The sequence below is a fragment of the Drosophila melanogaster genome, chromosome 3R (assembly GCF_000001215.4).
Source record: "Drosophila melanogaster chromosome 3R".
Lineage (NCBI taxonomy): Eukaryota > Metazoa > Arthropoda > Insecta > Diptera > Drosophilidae > Drosophila > Drosophila melanogaster.
In genome coordinates, this window is record NT_033777.3 from 31,252,642 (window position 1) to 31,268,736 (window position 16,095).

The 16,095-nt window shown below is 44.7% G+C and overlaps 7 protein-coding genes across 10 annotated transcripts; 6 read left to right on the top strand and 1 right to left on the bottom strand.

The window, feature by feature from the left end:
* Positions 1-230: 230 nt before the first annotated feature.
* mRpL32 (mitochondrial ribosomal protein L32) lies at positions 231-1,045 on the top strand. Its single transcript, NM_079867.3, has 3 exons — positions 231-362; positions 418-657; positions 714-1,045. Exons 1-3 carry the CDS (start codon positions 278-280, stop codon positions 974-976), a joined length of 588 nt encoding a protein of 195 aa, NP_524606.1. The 5' UTR covers positions 231-277; the 3' UTR covers positions 977-1,045.
* CG1750 (uncharacterized protein) lies at positions 1,018-2,259 on the bottom strand (the record flags this gene model as incomplete). The annotated part of the gene is made up of 4 exons (NM_143600.3): positions 2,038-2,259; positions 1,658-1,982; positions 1,438-1,600; positions 1,018-1,382 (listed from the first exon to the last, which is right to left on the bottom strand). The coding sequence occupies exons 1-4, from the start codon at positions 2,211-2,213 to the stop codon at positions 1,018-1,020; spliced, it is 1,029 nt and encodes a 342-aa protein (NP_651857.2). The 5' UTR covers positions 2,214-2,259.
* Positions 2,260-2,485: 226 nt separating this feature from the next.
* Positions 2,486-4,018, top strand: spn-F. Of its 2 annotated transcripts, none has more exons than NM_143601.3 (2): positions 2,486-3,328; positions 3,397-4,018. In NM_143601.3, exons 1-2 carry the CDS (start codon positions 2,602-2,604, stop codon positions 3,762-3,764), a joined length of 1,095 nt encoding a protein of 364 aa, NP_651858.1. In that variant the 5' UTR covers positions 2,486-2,601; the 3' UTR covers positions 3,765-4,018. Both variants share the same exon structure in this region, with proteins under 2 accessions (NP_651858.1, NP_001263138.1).
* Positions 4,019-4,957: 939 nt separating this feature from the next.
* CAH6 (Carbonic anhydrase 6) lies at positions 4,958-7,408 on the top strand. The gene is made up of 5 exons (NM_001104517.1): positions 4,958-5,211; positions 5,629-5,735; positions 6,317-6,407; positions 6,470-6,732; positions 7,023-7,408. The coding sequence occupies exons 1-5, from the start codon at positions 5,145-5,147 to the stop codon at positions 7,389-7,391; spliced, it is 897 nt and encodes a 298-aa protein (NP_001097987.1). The 5' UTR covers positions 4,958-5,144; the 3' UTR covers positions 7,392-7,408.
* A 197-nt stretch (positions 7,409-7,605) lies between these two features.
* On the top strand, positions 7,606-9,026 carry CAH16 (Carbonic anhydrase 16). 3 transcript variants are annotated; one of them, NM_001300691.1, is made up of 5 exons: positions 7,606-7,832; positions 8,029-8,123; positions 8,189-8,279; positions 8,341-8,603; positions 8,661-9,026. In NM_001300691.1, exons 1-5 carry the CDS (start codon positions 7,766-7,768, stop codon positions 9,003-9,005), a joined length of 861 nt encoding a protein of 286 aa, NP_001287620.1. In that variant the 5' UTR covers positions 7,606-7,765; the 3' UTR covers positions 9,006-9,026. The 3 variants fall into 3 exon arrangements, with proteins under 3 accessions (NP_001287620.1, NP_652276.2, NP_001287621.1); NM_144019.2 differs by having other exon boundaries at positions 8,341-8,597; NM_001300692.1 differs by having other exon boundaries at positions 8,341-8,588.
* Positions 9,027-9,956: 930 nt separating this feature from the next.
* Positions 9,957-11,237, top strand: CAH5 (Carbonic anhydrase 5). Its single transcript, NM_001104518.3, has 5 exons — positions 9,957-10,107; positions 10,164-10,315; positions 10,372-10,462; positions 10,519-10,932; positions 10,986-11,237. The coding sequence occupies exons 1-5, from the start codon at positions 10,047-10,049 to the stop codon at positions 11,174-11,176; spliced, it is 909 nt and encodes a 302-aa protein (NP_001097988.2). The 5' UTR covers positions 9,957-10,046; the 3' UTR covers positions 11,177-11,237.
* A 1,851-nt stretch (positions 11,238-13,088) lies between these two features.
* On the top strand, positions 13,089-15,870 carry ppk24 (pickpocket 24; the record flags this gene model as incomplete). Its single annotated transcript, NM_143603.2, has 9 exons — positions 13,089-13,345; positions 13,564-13,767; positions 13,831-14,148; positions 14,226-14,339; positions 14,424-14,550; positions 14,615-14,819; positions 14,891-15,062; positions 15,416-15,600; positions 15,665-15,870. 9 exons carry the CDS (start codon positions 13,089-13,091, stop codon positions 15,868-15,870), a joined length of 1,788 nt encoding a protein of 595 aa, NP_651860.2.
* Positions 15,871-16,095: the final 225 nt, after the last annotated feature.

Here is a 16,095-nt window from a genome sequence, read left to right on the forward strand (position 1 = left end):
ACGTGCGCGGTGACGCAAGGCAGCCGGCTAAAACGTAGCACTAGAAGTGTGCAACGTAAGGCGACAAAGTCTGCAACCTTAAAACGGTAGTTATTTACGGATGCTGACATTATTTTAAAAGTAGTTACACCATTTTTATTGCTCTTTTTTGAATTAACATTTTTACATCTATTTTGTGCCTTACTTACGTTTTTCTATAAACATATCGATAGCACAGCTGTTTCCTCTTGCGCATCTCTAATCACGTTTACGTAAATTTCAGAAGAGCAGCAACAAGATGTCTAGAAATTTGTTTTTATCAATTACAAACTTTATTAGGAACTTAGAGAGCTTGTTCCTGCCACATGGAGGACACCCTCCTGGTGAGAAGCACCAGCCCAAGATAAAGTTACCCTGACTTACCCACTTTTTACACAGCTTTAGCGTTGGCCGGTTTTCAGCATGATCACAGCCCTAAATCCTCCCAGGAATTCAGTTTGAAGCAGCTTATTGGCGACGGATTGCTGTGGGCTGTTCCGAAGCACAGAAGATCCGTGGAGAAACGCCTGAAGCGGAAGTTCGGATATCCGGAATACAACTGGAAGCCTTTGAGGGAGAAGAGAAACCTCCGCTCCTGTCTGCAATGTGGCCATGACCACGAGATGGGAGTTCTTTGTCGTAAGTAGCCTTAAAAGTATACAAAGAGGTAGCCACCTTTAATGTTGCTCTTCCAGCCTTCTGCTACCAAAAGGTCCTGAAGGAGACTGAGCTCATGCAGTCGAAAATCCAGGAGACACTCGGTCTAGATCCCGTGGACAAGGAAGTAATCGTTCTTTATGAAGGCGAGAAGGCCGAACAGTCCACAGATGATCTGAAAAACAAGCGCATCGTGGAGATGAAGAAGCCTCGTCCCATGTGGTTCACCAAGAATCTGCTCCAAAAATCCACGCAGCAGCTGTCCGAAACCAAGGAAGTCAAGCCCTCCGACTTGGCCTAGATACTAAGCATCCATTGTGCATTAAATCCACACGTTCGTTATCAAATCGATGCTATTTTATTCTCTGTGAAGGATAAGGACCTTGCTTGCTTCAGGAATCCGTTGTTAAAGTCCTGGGCACTCATAGGTTTTCTACCTTCCACGCGTAACTGAAGCACTTCCAACTGACTCTGCTGAGCACATCCGATTATGAGGGATCTCGACTTCCTTAGGTAGCTGATGGCACCAGGTTCTTGGACGGGAACTCTCTTCTCCGGTAATCGCAACTCCAGCAACTGCACTTGCTTGCCCAAAAAGTTGGTTGTAAGGTTTTTGTAGCCATACAAAGCTCGATGACGAGTGTATATTTCAATGGCACTCAGCTCGGACCAGATAATTTCTGTGATTTTACTGGTAATCTTGGGAGCTGAAGGCAAAAATATAGTTTATATAGGTTCTCGAAGTGCTTAGATATGCTTTACCATAGCTGACCCTTGAACTATCTTGGGGTTTGGCTTCCTTAAGTCTTACTGATAGGTTGTTAATAGTATCCACAAGTAACTCGGCTCCTAGCGACGCCAAAGATGCATGCAGATCCGGCATGAAGACATCGGGATTAATAGCCACTTCTCGCTGAGCTAAAATCTAAAGCATAAGTCGTCAATACTACTGCATACAATGGTAAGATAAGAATGAACTTACATCACCGATATCGAACCGGTGAGGTTCGATTTTCATGATGGAAACTCCAGTGCTGGCATCTCCCTTCATGATGGCGTATATGATGGGAGCAGCTCCCCGCCATTTGGGTAACAAACTAGCGTGAACATTGATCATCCCATAAGGAAATCCATTGATGATACTACCAGGAATCAGGTGGCCAAAGGAGACCACCACACCCAGATCAAATTGCGGACACACAGAAGGATCTATGGGCCACTTTTGCAGGGGAAGCTTCTCCTTTTCCGCGTAGGTCCTCACACAGTTGGCGGGACTTTTGAAGGAGGTAACAACTCCCAAACGATCACTAAGAAAAATATTCTTATTAATCCAATTTAACATTATTGTTTAAAACATTTTACCCGCAGTTTTTGTGTAGCGCCTGTAAGCTGGGCAAGGAAAAATTGTCGGTACCGAAAAAGAGAATTTTTGGAGGGTGGTAAGTTCCCTTGCAGCGCTGTGCAATTGGGATTACATTCTGCCACACTTTTCTCTTATATTTGTAAAAATTATTGACTAAACTCTTGCCGCAAAACATCGGAAAATTTGTTGGATAATAATGCAGCGTAAACAAAAACAGCTGTTCGCGATACCAGCTGGTCACTCTACCAAATAACGTAATAGGAATGCTGAGATAGAGTGAAACCTGTTGAACCTATCGTCTTCAACCATGTAAATGGTGGTCTAACTTTATAAGATCAAGAGTCGTTATTTTTGTTTAAGTAATTAAACTTAGCTCAATACATTACTTTACTTTTATTTATCTGTCTTCAGTGACTATAGACTATCGGTATAGTGTATATTATTTTTTTAAGTTCATCGCACGGTCATACTAATGAGAACGCAATAAAAATTTGGAAAATCAAACATCTACAGGAAAACGTATATTTTTGGGATCAAGTGCCAAGGAACTCCAATACTGCAGAATGGAGGCATCTGCTGCCAAAATCACGCCTATGGCCAGTTCCATGTCCGCTTCCGGATCCACAAACTCCCCCTCCAGTGAAAAAATGAACTACGCACTGCAAGTGGCGCTGCAGACGATCAAGGAGCGGTGCATCCAGCTGCAGCGCCGCGTGGCCAGCATGGAGGAGGAGAACCAGCAGCTAAGGGAGGCCTCCAGCAGGTCGGAAGGTGCTCCAAGGGCAAACGAAATCGGGGTCACTGGGGACGTCCTCTCTCTGAAAGCACAGGTCTCTGAGCTGCAGCGCCAAAAGGAGCAGCTGGAGGAGCACATTGGCATGGTATCCAACGAGAACAGACGGCTCTGGTCCCGCCTATCGCAGATCTCCAAGGATCAGCAGCTGAACGCACTGCCCAGCTCAACAGACTCGCGAGCCCAGCAAAACCAGAACCTGGTGCGCTCCAAGACCTTTACGCAGCACTCCCCCAATCCTCACCTTCGCCAAAAGATGCTCTCCGACGGCATTAAGGATCTCAGTCTGGAGGAAATAGCCCTGGATGACTTCGGTGCCAGCAGTGAGGAACTAGGTTACCCCTACAACCTGCAAAAGGTGGAGGAAACCACTAGTGAACCAGATGCCAATGTGGATGCCAAAAGATGTTTGGATGGACTGCAGGAGCTGAGGCGAGAGGCCATGAAGCAGCAGCAGGAGCTCAGATCGGTAATGACTCTGCTAGAAAATCGCATAGGTAAGCAACAAAATGGAATTCATGCTATAAAAAAAATAACTTTTAACGCCTGTTTTATGTGCAAGCAGCACTCAAGCCCTGTCCGGAATGTGCCCAGAAAACCATCAAAAAACCGGAGATGGCCGACAAAAGTCTGGAAACGGACGACAGCCTGACCAGCGAGCTGAAGAACTATGAGAGCCAACACAATGGACACAATGGCACGCCGCCCAGCCAGAGAATTAACATAATACAAGAGAAAATCAAAGCAGATGCAGCCGACGCAATGGAGAAGACCTGCCCTATGTGCGGCAAGCAGTACTCCAGCCAAGTGTCCTTCAATGCGTTCCGCGAGCACGTCGAGATGCACTTCATCGACGATGCACTGGAACTGGAGTCGGAGAACAGCATTGAGCGCCAGTTTGAGTTCGTTTCCCATGCTGTGGGTGACTTCTGACCCAGTAGGCGCATTTATTTCGCCACCGAACTCTGACCTGACCGGAGAAATCCAAGGATTAAGGAGCAGTTTGACTGCGCAGGAGCCGCTTGTTACGTTTCTATTGATAAGACGTTAGGGCGATCATGTATCAAAACTATACAACATTGAACTTTAAGAAAAAATATATATATATTGTATTATAATTGCGGAGAGTGCATGAATATATAGATGTAAGTGACCGAATACGAAATACAGTTTAAATGAAAAGCCTGAAAACATGTTGAGCGCTCTCTTCGGTTGGTTGGAAAGTGAAATCGTGGACCGTGGACAACATAAATATTATATTATTAGCGCTGACAAATATTGTAATATCAAAGATGACGATCGATGTTACCATCGCTTGTGGTCATTATCCGATCTAATTGGCAGCTTTTCTGTGAGTCACACACTTTGGGGGAAGAGTGGAACATTCGACAAAGAAGTTTGGCTTGAGGCCATTATGCTGTAACTGGTCAGAGGATTTCCCTGTTTTTTTGGCTATGACGTAGTCGAAACCCGACTGGCAACGTGTGCCTAATCGGGCTGATCCAGTCATTCAATGCGAATATTTGCCAAAATATTGACCATAAGATTTGCCATTGATAGCAATACAAATGCAAATGCTCAGAGCTAACTTTCTTTTAATGCATTTGGAGTGGGTCGCAGCAGGAATTTAGCTTAAGGAAACATTTTAATTTGCCTATGCTAATAAGTTTGATAAATAAATATTTTTAAGACACAGGCACGTGGCAGCTCCCGTGGATACTTTATTACGTTACTATGAAATGCTCAGATAATGAAACAAATTATCAAATCTGGTGCTTATCTACAAGTCGTATAACTGGTAACCCCACCCATTCACCAACCAATGTGCATAGAATTTGTAAGAGTTCAAGCAACTTTTGTTAGATCTTTTCCGCATTTCCAACTAATACTGGGTTTTCCTAGCTCTCATGGTCTATATATTGCGATCCATCCATTTATCATTTCGAAAACCCAGCGCTGCAATTAGTCTGCCACTTGTTGCTACCGTTTGGGGCTAATCACGCGCCACTTAGGTGTCGAATTCAGATCCGATCCGATTCCATTCCGACTTCCCCCCAGACGCCAAGTCTACGTGGGCACCGTGCCCCTCCAAACTATAAAAGATATCGGGGTGTTTATGGCCCGTTTCAGTTGCTCGCAGTTCGCAGTGGCAACAGCATCATATAGAGGCCAACATATCTCCCGCACATTCGCGCCGTATGAATTATGTAAAATCGAAAACGCCGCGAATTTCAATACAAAGACACACGCGTCCGCGGGAATCCAATATTATATATAGTAATATTAGAACAATCACATCTGCGATCTGCAACAATGCAGCCGAATGCCTTTCACAAGCTTTTGTTACTACTACCGCTCGCCTATCAGCATACATCAAATGGTAATTTCGATCCCAGATCTTAAGATAGATATGTAAATCGAATGGAGTGATAAAAGTGCATTAACTAGCCTTCAATGGCAGGAAGTGATAAATGTGCCTCAAAATAGCCTCAAAGCGGTTAAAACACATACTAACTTCCCTCTAAATTATTAAAAATTGGGATTAAACGTTTGAAAGGGTCTTGGCGCACACCCATTACCATTAATTGTATAAGCTACTGTGATTAATCACTCTGCCATACCCTATTTTGGGTTACAGAAACGAGAGAAATGAGAGTCGGCTAATTCCGCCGAATGAAAACAGAAGTGAATTTATTCACGGTCTTGGCTAATAGGATTACCAGATACTGCTGCTAGATGGCTGAAAGAAAGTGAAAACGTCTTAGACCTAACATTTTCTTCAATTTGAAACTTGTAGATCATAAAGACGAATCGCACTGGGACTATGAGACGAACGGACAGAATTGGGGAGGAATTTGCTCTACGGGCGAAAGACAGTCACCCATTTCGTTAAACGTCCAAAAAGTAAGTAACAAATACATATGACACCACTTATGATCAGAATTAGTTAGAGTTCCTTTGCAATGATTTAATGATTTGAACAGCCTTACATTCCTAATCAACTATTTGTTGGTCTTTAGCTTCAGACCTAGTTTAAAGTGATGTAAAGAAATCAATTAAATTTAAAATGTGTATCACCAAATTCGTATTAATTATGCGTGCCAAAACTCAGCCTTATTTCATATGCGCATCTATTTAAGCGCTGTTACTGCATAACAAAATCGTCTAAGAACTTGTATAATATTTGTCAAAAGAAAACATTTAAAATCAGCAACGGATGCTGCGATTGTATGAAAATGAACTATAACTGGGCGATGATTGGCACTATTATTCTCCCAATTAGCTTATATAATTGACTTACAACATGGGGAATGTGATAGTCGAAATTGGCATATAGTTTGTAACATATCTACTTTAACAATTGGGAGCTCTTTTAACGCCACTTTTTGCATTACAAGGGGTAATGGGTGTGGAAAATGGAAGCGCTGAAAGGCCTAATTTATTTCAATAACCACTAATACATTGTCATACTTTCGATGAGGCAGTCGCTCATCGTCCCACTACCGCGGATCGTCTTCGGAAACTATGACGTAAAGCTGAGGGGACCGCTCACCCTGCTCAATAATGGACATACAGGTGGGTTGTGGGTTCGAGAGATCTCCAATGGTTTTGAACGAAAGCTACTAATTGCTTGGCAGCTCACGTGGAGATACCAGAAACTGCTAACGGCAACAAACCCTTCATAACCGGGGGTCTGCTCAAAGGCAGATTTGTGGCCGAGGCCTTCCACTTCCACTGGGGATCCCCGAGCTCCCGCGGATCCGAGCACTCCATTAACCAGCAGCGATTCGACGTGGAGATGCACATTGTCCACCGAAATGAGAAGTATGGAGATATCGATGAGGCGAAAAACAAGAAAGATGGCATTGCTGTTATTGGAGTCATGCTGAAAATCGTAAAGGTGAGTATCTATCTATCTATTTTTCTTAGGTCAGTAATCGTACAAGGGGTTGTTGTACCGAGAAACCAGGTGCAATCTAATCCAACGTGATGGAACGATGATGCAATGAAAATCTTCACCGTAAAACTAAATTTGCCATAGAAAAATAAACGTGCCAATACGTCACTTTCAGATGAATATTCTTTCATCGTTTTTTTCTGCTTATATGAATCAATCATTTGAACACAAAGACGGTTCAAAATTTCATTAGGAGTTTGTAACAAATAATTTGTGTATATTTTTTTTTACAGAATCCCAATCGCATATTTCCGGGATTGAGCAAAGTGATGAGTGCGTTGCCGCGGGTGACGAAGTACAACGCGAAGACGACCATTCCGGGCGGACTAAGTCTTGGACAGATGCTTGGAAACGTGAATCCCCGGGACTTCTTCACCTACCGTGGATCCCTGACCACGCCCCTTTGCGAGCAGTCTGTCACCTGGACGGTGTTCTCCCAGGTTCTGCCCGTACCCTATTCGTCGGTGTCGAAATTCTGGAAACTGCGAGACTCCGAGGGCCACAGACTGATCAACAATTTCCGGGACATACAGCCGCGAAATGGGCGCCCAGTGTTCTACAGGATCGGAAAGGATCTGAGTGGGGCCTATCTGGGAAAGTGATGCTAATGTAACTCGACTAAGTTCCGTATTTATTATAGTTTTTAAGACAAATAAATTATTTCATCTGTTGTAAGCTATTCTCCCTCGTACCTACCGTTTTTCACTCTTGGCGTTCCAAATCAGATCCGATACGGTGGGAAATCGTTGCAAATCTCACCTGAACCGAGAGTAATCGAACTATTTGTGATACGCTCCAGTTGGATGTAGTCTTTAGTCGGAGCTGCAGCCAAGTTAGCATATCTCCCGCGCATTGACATCGGAAGAACTAAGTAAAATCCACACCGACGAGCGACATAAGACACACGAGTTATCAATTAATTGCAATAATAATAATAGCATTGCAATCGTAGCAATCACAACTGAAATTCACAACAATGCAGGCGATTGCGTTTCACAAACTGTTACTACTGCTTCCGCTGGCGTTTTATCAATCAACAAATGGTAAATCAAATGCCAGAAGTTATATGTATATTTGCATATGTGGGAAACTTGGCGAGTTCTGACGAATTAGAGACATTCAAAAGAATAAATAAGCATTTCAATTTCAAATCAATTTAGCAGTCCATTATGAGTACTAAACAAGGCAGTTAAAAGTAGAATAAACTAATCATTTGCTTCCTTCACTTGAAACTTGCAGGTATGGAGTGGAATTACCTGAAGAATGGCAAGGATTGGGAGGACCTCTGCTCCTCCGGAAAACACCAATCGCCGATTTTGTTGGATTCTAGAACGGTAAGCAGTATACCAAACTTATTTTTATGTTTTTTTTTTTAATGTTTTCTCGTACTTACTGGTAGGCGCGCAAGTGGGTCTTACCTGGGATCACTTTCTGGCATTATTATAGGCTGCTTAAGCGTCCGTTTTACATCAGAAACAATGGGCACTCCAGTAGGCTTTATATAGTGGTTAGTAGTTCAAAACTGAGCGCAACTAATTGCAATATTGGTAGTTAGCTTGGACATTCCCGTGACGAGCAATGGAAGGAAGCCCTTCATAACCGGCGGCCGTTTGAAGGGTCGTTACTATGCCGATGGACTTCACTTCCATTGGGGGTCCTACAAATCCCGCGGATCCGAGCACTTGATTAACAAGCGCCGATTCGACGCAGAAATCCATATTGTCCATCGGAACGAGAAGTACAGAAATATTGCACAAGCCGTCCGTCAGAAAGATGGTTTGGCTGTTGTCGCAATCATGGTGGCTATTGTTAGGGTAATCCATGATAGAAATGATGTGTGAAGAATTCATGTTCCTTGAATTTACTTTTAGAAGGACAATGCGAAATCCACACCTTTGTCCAGGCTCATGGAGGCAGTCGTACGGGTGCCGATCGAAGACTCGAACGCCACTGTTTTTGGCCAATCAAGCTTGGATCAGTTGATCGGAGGTGTGAGTCACAGGGACTTCTTCACCTACGAGGGCTCACTGACCACGCCCCTCTGCGACGAGACTGTCACCTGGATTGTTTTCACCGAGACTACGACTGTCACCATGTCATCCGTCTCAAAGTTTTGGCTGTTGCGAGACCACTGGGGCCACAGGCTGATCAACAATTATCGGATTGTCCAAGATCTAAACAATCGCACTGTGTTCTATAAGAAGAGAATGTCATAAAAGTCATAAGTTATAAGAACTAAATACAACACTCTCCTGTACTAACCACCACTTCATGTTACTGAGATACATAAGTGCTACAATCTCGAGTAAGTAAGCTTTGTCCCAAAACTGGAACAAAGACCGAAGACGAAGGTTTCCGTAGTGCAAGTCGATCCAGATGCTATTTGAGTTTTGCTCAAGTTGTTACAACAGCTGTTAGTCTTTGAGCTATAAAATTGTGATAGAAGCACACCTTTGTTGAACAATCAAAAATCTATAGTTTAGCCAAATGGTGTATGTAGAGTGCATTAATCTGAAGTATTAGAAGTAGTAGTAGTAGTAGTAGTGTGGAAAGTTGTATTTGTTAACCAAGATCAGTAAGGGCAATGCCTTGGTTGAACTATCAGAAAAGCGCCTAATGAGTTTACCTGCCATCCAGACAGGTAATTTAGCAATTGCCCTGATAGATTAGGGATTCCAACTAATAATAGGAAACATATTAGTATTATCTTTATATTATAAAAAGTATAAATTTATACAAAAGTCTAAGAACTCGAGCCTACCTCAAGCTGTGAGTCGTTGGCTCATTCGGTGGGCGTTGATTAATAGTGAAGTGATTCACTGGATTTGGAAACCACCCATCGCAATGATTCAAGCGACGTGATGGCGATCCGCCTCCTTGCACTATTTAAATCTGATTCAGAGCAATCAGGGATTCTTCGATCAATCTGCCATGCAGAGGGAATGTAAGAGAGTGGAGAGGATTCATTAGTTACGGGCTCAGTGTCTTGGCCACAGTCAAAGTCAATTATGAAGCTGGTTTGGCAACCGCAAAGCTGTTAAGCCATTTGCAATTTGAATGTAAATTGCGCCCATAGGCTGGCTAAGCCGATTGCGCTTATCAGCCCCTTATGCACACCCATATAGAAGTTATGGCAGTTTTCCCTGCACTTGCTGGTATAAATGGTCCTGTTTGTGGCCGAGAAACTCACAGTCTGATTGGAATCTCCAAGGCGAACGGATCTGAAAGTAATCAACCGAAAAGTTCTTTTCCCTACAATGTTTTCTATCGGTTTTTGCTGGCTTCTAGCCATTTGCGGATGCACTTTTGCCTATATAGGTGAGTTTACAGGCCCTTAGTTATATCGCAATATAATCGCTGGAATAAATGTGCAGAGATACCGGAGGCCTATCTAACTGCCATCAGGCAGGATCGGGCGGATGAGCAGGCGGCAGGCGAGTACAACTACGATGAGCAGGGCGATGACTGGACGGGAACGTGCCAAAGCGGGGAGAACCAGTCACCCATAGATTTGATTTTTGAAGATGTAAGTTTCCGACGGGTAATCTATTTTAAAGTGTTGCTAACTTTTTATCTAAATAGTCGAAAATTGTGGCCATTCCCCGTCTGCGTTTCAACAACTATGATCAGCCATTGCAAACCCCCTTGGTGATTACCAATAATGGGCACACAGGTGGGAAGCTATCAAATAACATAACATGCTTGTGAACTAATTTGAGATTTGGATAGCCAACATGGTGATACCGCAAACTCGAGGTGGCCAGCGGCCCTCTATTAATGGCAGTCTCTTGCCCGGGAATTTCGAGGCCCAGAGTGTCCACTTCCATTGGGGATCGCGGGAGGCCAAGGGATCGGAACATGCCATCAACTTCCAGCGCTATGACGTGGAAATGCACATCGTTCATAAGAACACCATATATGAGACGATGGGCGAGGCAACCATGCATCCCGATGGCCTGGCCGTTCTGGGGGTTATGTTCAGGGCGGTGGATCGGCAGACCTCGCAGCACTACGGACTCAACAAGATCTTTAACCAGCTGCCGAGAATCGTGCAGTATAACTCCAATGCCACGATAACCGGCAGACTGACGGTGGGCCAGTTGCTGGGTAATATTGTGACTGGAGAGTTCTTTACGTACAATGGTAAGTAAGGGTAATCACATAAAGATCCTTGGTTCTCATTGAAGATTTCTTAGGATCTCTGACCACACCAGATTGTGCCGAAGCGGTCACCTGGACTGTGTTTCCCGACGTTCTGGACTATCCGCGTCGCCAGATCACAAAACTGTGGAACCTCAGAGACTCACGACAAAGGCCCCTCATCAATAATTATCGCAGCATTCAGGACACCAATAGCAGAGATGTCTATTACCGAACCATTCAATAAAAATATTCACGTAATTAAGTACCCCTTTTTCTTGATTTATTAAATATTATATACATCACCCATTCATTTTTGGAATTACGACATTTGATTAGAAAATTTGTATCTTACTAAGGAATCGGCTTACTTAAAAACAAGTTAAGCAATTTCACTAAAGGGAGTTCCGGTGCTTGGAACTCGAGTTCATTTCGACAATAACTCATTTGTTGCTAAAAGCTTGTTATCGAAGGTCAGTATTCACATAACTTTTCATTTCCTATAAAGAAAAAAGGTTTTGTGAGTAATGAAGGGCGTCAAAAGGGTTTCTTAGCATTCAGCTCATAACAGAGTGTCTTCCACCTAAAAGTATGCTATACTTTGATGTGCTTAGTTGTGATTTGGCCAAAATGCTTGACTCGCAGCTAAAATACGGATAGGTTTGGAGAGTAAAGTTACTAGCTTTTATGACATTCTAGTATTCCAGTTCTTAAGTGATCTTCATTTACCAAAAATATTGATAATTCGGGGCCTAGTTCTGACACCATATGCATGGAGAATCGTATCGTTGACTTTTAAAATGTACCTATTTAATTATTCAATCAGTAAGACACACACGATTTTTATAATTGTACGCAAATATTCAGACAGGAAATCTAAGGCAAATATTGAGAATCAATTTAGCAGAGGTCCCTTTCGGAGGAAGTGCCTGCTCGAAGCGAAACATCCGGTGAGGAAGTGGGTGGCAGAGGAAGAATTCGCTTGGCTTGAGCTTTTGTCTGGATATGACAGATTTACTACGCCATATATACGTATTTTTCCTGGAAGAGATATGGCAACTATTGGCACCGGAATCGGTGGCGAGGGGGAGCGGGGATGGTGAGGCCGAGATAAAGGACAAGTCAGCATCGATGTTACTCATACGCAGTGTGCACCAGACACGCATACCCACATACGCACCATAGACAATTTGCATTTGCAATTTTCACTGCACCCTCTTTCTCGCTTTTGACTGTCGTTTTTCGCGACTCGCTGCGCATTGCATTTTTCACATTTTTCATTTCCGTTTCCGTTTGCCGGCTCAAAAAGAGAGAAGAATAACCCTCCAACCACGTTCCCAGATTTTCTGCGCTTTGTGCGTTTATCTTGGCCGACTGCCTCCTCCGTTCACCACCCCTCCCCCCTCTCGACTGCTTATTTGCAGATTAATTTGGTCCCACACTCACCTGGGGAGCAATTTGTCGCACAATCCTTTGTCGCCCCACCGAAAGCCCCCCTTTTCCAGGCGAAAATGTGCCATTTCCGTCCGTGTCAATATGTTCCAACAATCGCATTTCCATGGAGGCTGTATTCACGGATTGCCAGGTCCTCTTCGCTATTTAAGCTAATATAGGCAGAATTTCTCTGTGCAAGCCACAAGTTTATCTATCTTTAAAGTATCGATTTAGATCAAGTATTTCAGAGGACTAGAGGTCAGCTTCATCTTAGACTAACCTCTAATTAAATATTTCCAGCAATTTGTCTCTACTTAATCTTGAGAATTTCGGGGGAATCTGTATTTCTATGCCCACCACCGGAAATTGTCCTTCGTTTGCCTACGCAGCTCATAATCCGAAGGAGGAGGGGAACATGTTTTTTTTTTTTTGAGGAACAAGAAACAAGGACGCAACTTGCTACTGCTGTTGCTGATGATGATGATGTTTCCGCTGGCTGACATTTAACGCACATTTAACTAATTTCGTTTTAAATTGTTGACAATTAAGGGAAATTGCCAAGACGAATCGAGAGCAGGCCCTCCTGGTTCTGCCCCCAGCGAACACCACGTGCCATGTCGCAGTTAATTTGTTGGCAATAAGTTGGAGCACCACGCCTAATTACAACAACACGCACGACATGACTGCGAAATTTTCATTAAAATCGGCCCGTACTCGCAAGCACAATGCCAGTTGAAATGGAGTCCTTGGATCAGAAGCCCTTTCGCTTGGCGGTGGGTCGAGCTGCCTGGTGGATACCCAATCCCGGAAGGGTAGCACGATACCCACCCATCCGCACTCTGGCACCCAACCACTTACCTGGAACTTCCGCGGAGGATACGCGAAAATTGTCATTTGCCGCAGCTTTAAAGGATTTGCTGCAGAACCTGTCGTTCCATTGTTACAGCAAATTAGTGGAGTCGGGTCGGCGGATCCAGGAGCGGTAGGTGGTCAGCCACAACCGGATGGTCGATGGCCTTTTTCAATTAGCATTAGCCATTACCCAAATCCGCTGGCCACACAGACAGAAAAGTTTTGATTTCATTCGGATATTAAGCACATTCCTCTTAATATGAACAAAAGCATTTCTATCGTCTTAAATATTTTTAATATTTCATCTTCATATAACTTAAATCATATCTTTTGTCTGTGCACCCGCAGTTTCTTTTGGTTCGTTTTCCACATAACCGCTTTGACAGTCTTAATTGCATTCCTCTGGGGCACCTACACCAAGGAGCAGGAGGCCTTGGTGACCACCATGTACCATCCGATGTATCCCATTTGGAAGGTGGAGTTCCCGGCCATATCTGTGTGCAGCTTGAACCGCATCTCCCAACGTGCGGCCTGGCAATATGCCCACAATCTGTGGGTCTAAACCAGAATCTATATCCCCAACAATGACTTTAAATGACTACATATTATTCGCAGAAGTGGCAAAGATCCCAAGCAGCGCAATGCCAGCCATTTCTACGACCAACTGAAGGCCTTTATGTACATGTACTACGATCCATCAGATCTGATGGACATAGACAATGCCCTTCGCTTTCAGAGCTTCCTGGACAGATTTGATACGGCTAAAGAGGAGCTATTCTTTAATACCAGGAATCGCATGAGTGCCCTCACCCCGAACTGTAGTGATATGTTTGTGAGCTGCCGAATCGCCGGTCGTCTGTTCGACTGCATGGATAAGTTTGAGACGACCCTGACCAGTCATGGCTTCTGCTGCACCTTCAACTACGATGGAAGGTAAGAGTAAGCAGGAGTAAGATATCCGACTCGAAGGACCACCGTGTAATAATTTGCACAAACACTTCGCTTAACAGATATGTAAATAAAAGGGACTTTAGGCAGCGCTACTTTGGACCCGACATGGGATTGGTCTTGACTCTGAAAACGGACCCCAGTGACAACTTTTACAAGATTAATGGCCACAATGGGTTTGTGGTGGGTAGTATGTATATTATGATATGTCCCCTTCTCTTTACTTACAGTTCTTAGATCTCCATTTATGAGCCCCACAGCTATCCGGACCCCTTCTCCGGCGGAGTGGCCGAGCGCGTGGCCGAGACCGGCTTTAACACCTTGTTGCCTGTGAGGGCAAAGATTTTCGAGACTCTGCCCGAGGCGCGCAGTATGAGCCCGTCGGTGGTAAGCGCACAGTATAATTAATGTATTTGCTTTTCTCTCACGGAAACCTTTTGCTTAAATCCAGCGCAAGTGTCTGTTTGAGAACGAGATGCCGTGGATCTTCGCCCGTCATTATACCTTCAGTAAGTGCATCTCGGCCTGCAGGGCGCAGAGTGTGGTCAGCCTGTGCGAGTGCGTTCCATTTAGCCTGCCCCACAGATACATCGATGGGAGCGAGAAGAGGATCTACTGCACCCTGCAGCACCTGGCTTGTCTCAAGCGTTACGAGTGTGGGTTTTAAGTGGAGTTAATCGCGAATTCATTGAATAAATGTCTCCCTCCTCCCGCCTCCTGCGTCCAGTCAAGTGGTTGAACGTCATCACCAGTCGCGAGAACGTGACGGGTCTGGAGCACGAGCTGCAGGACGCCCTCTACTGCCCGCTCTGTCTGGCCTCCTGCACGGAGACGCGCTATAGTGTCCGGGGAGCCATGACACTGGGCCTGCCCACTCCCAGCCAGATCAAGGGTCCTGCGTAAGTCCACTGGCCAAAGCGGATTTCGCTGCGGTGCAAATTGCGACTCCGTTGTGCCTCCGACTCATTTGCCATGCCAGGCTTTCTTTTCAATTTCCATATGGAGCCAGTATGGTGGGCCCATACTCTCTCCTCTCCAGTGCTGCCCTTTTAGCATGCCACTTTAAAGTTGAACTTAAAGAATATTTTATTTGTTTGTAGAGGTCTAGTTTGTATGCACCATTATTCCCATACCATTATTCTTAAACTTTTAAATATTACTTATGGTTCCAACCACACGGGTCTTTAATATTCTGCCAGCACTGACAGGCTTGCCTGACTCCTTGCCGTCGTAAAAGATTTCCATATTGCAGGCGAAGCAATCCCGGACCGCGTGCCAATAACAGTTACGGCCCAGCATCGAGTTCCGGATCCGCAAAGGGCCCAGTCCACAGCTCATCCGCCCCCGCCGAGCTGGCCGTGGTGCGTATTTATTTTGCCGAAACGCACATTCAATACTTTCGCCAGATTATTAAGAGCGCCTGGTACGAGACCTTCAGTGAGTATGCTCGTTTTGAAATCTGCTCATCTCACCCACCCATTTATGTGTGTTTCCGTGCCAGGTACAATTGGCAACATCTGCGGCATTATAGCCGGTTTCTCGCTGATTGGCATCTGCGAGCTGTTGTTTTTTCTAGCCAAACAATTATGGCAGGCATGCCGCGCAGAGCTGCGGGCCGAGCTCGCCCACATCCACGTCCAAATCCGCAATGCGCAGGTAGCGGAACCGGAAGCGGAGCGGCCGATGAAGTTGTTTATACTGCCGTAATTGAGCGGGATGCATCGTTAACTTTAAAGCCCACTGATTTTTATGCACATCTTTTGGACCTCATGTGTACCCTCCAAGCAACTCGAGTGCACTTACTTTGCATTGCCATTGTCGCATAAAAACAAACAGAACTCACGTACGATTGCCAATTGGCGAGGTTGCCAAAAAGGCCCAGACGGTGACATTAGCGCCGGTTGCCGGCCAGTTGCCACATTTCCCGGCTGG

Coding starts and splice junctions, on each gene's coding strand:
- CAH16 (NM_001300691.1), top strand. CDS start 7,766: ATGCAGGCGATTGCGTTTCACAAACTGTTACTACTGCTTCCGCTGGCG. Junction 8,124..8,188: donor TTTTGTTGGATTCTAGAACG/GTAAGCAGTATA, acceptor ACTTACTGGTAG/GCGCGCAAGTGGGTCTTACC. Junction 8,280..8,340: donor CAGAAACAATGGGCACTCCA/GTAGGCTTTATA, acceptor CAATATTGGTAG/TTAGCTTGGACATTCCCGTG.
- mRpL32 (NM_079867.3), top strand. CDS start 278: ATGTCTAGAAATTTGTTTTTATCAATTACAAACTTTATTAGGAACTTA. Junction 363..417: donor ACATGGAGGACACCCTCCTG/GTGAGAAGCACC, acceptor CTTTTTACACAG/CTTTAGCGTTGGCCGGTTTT. Junction 658..713: donor CGAGATGGGAGTTCTTTGTC/GTAAGTAGCCTT, acceptor TTGCTCTTCCAG/CCTTCTGCTACCAAAAGGTC.
- spn-F (NM_143601.3), top strand. CDS start 2,602: ATGGAGGCATCTGCTGCCAAAATCACGCCTATGGCCAGTTCCATGTCC. Junction 3,329..3,396: donor TCTGCTAGAAAATCGCATAG/GTAAGCAACAAA, acceptor ATGTGCAAGCAG/CACTCAAGCCCTGTCCGGAA.
- CAH5 (NM_001104518.3), top strand. CDS start 10,047: ATGTTTTCTATCGGTTTTTGCTGGCTTCTAGCCATTTGCGGATGCACT. Junction 10,316..10,371: donor TAGATTTGATTTTTGAAGAT/GTAAGTTTCCGA, acceptor TTATCTAAATAG/TCGAAAATTGTGGCCATTCC. Junction 10,463..10,518: donor TACCAATAATGGGCACACAG/GTGGGAAGCTAT, acceptor AGATTTGGATAG/CCAACATGGTGATACCGCAA.
- CAH6 (NM_001104517.1), top strand. CDS start 5,145: ATGCAGCCGAATGCCTTTCACAAGCTTTTGTTACTACTACCGCTCGCC. Junction 6,408..6,469: donor GCTCAATAATGGACATACAG/GTGGGTTGTGGG, acceptor ATTGCTTGGCAG/CTCACGTGGAGATACCAGAA. Junction 6,733..7,022: donor TCATGCTGAAAATCGTAAAG/GTGAGTATCTAT, acceptor TTTTTTTTACAG/AATCCCAATCGCATATTTCC.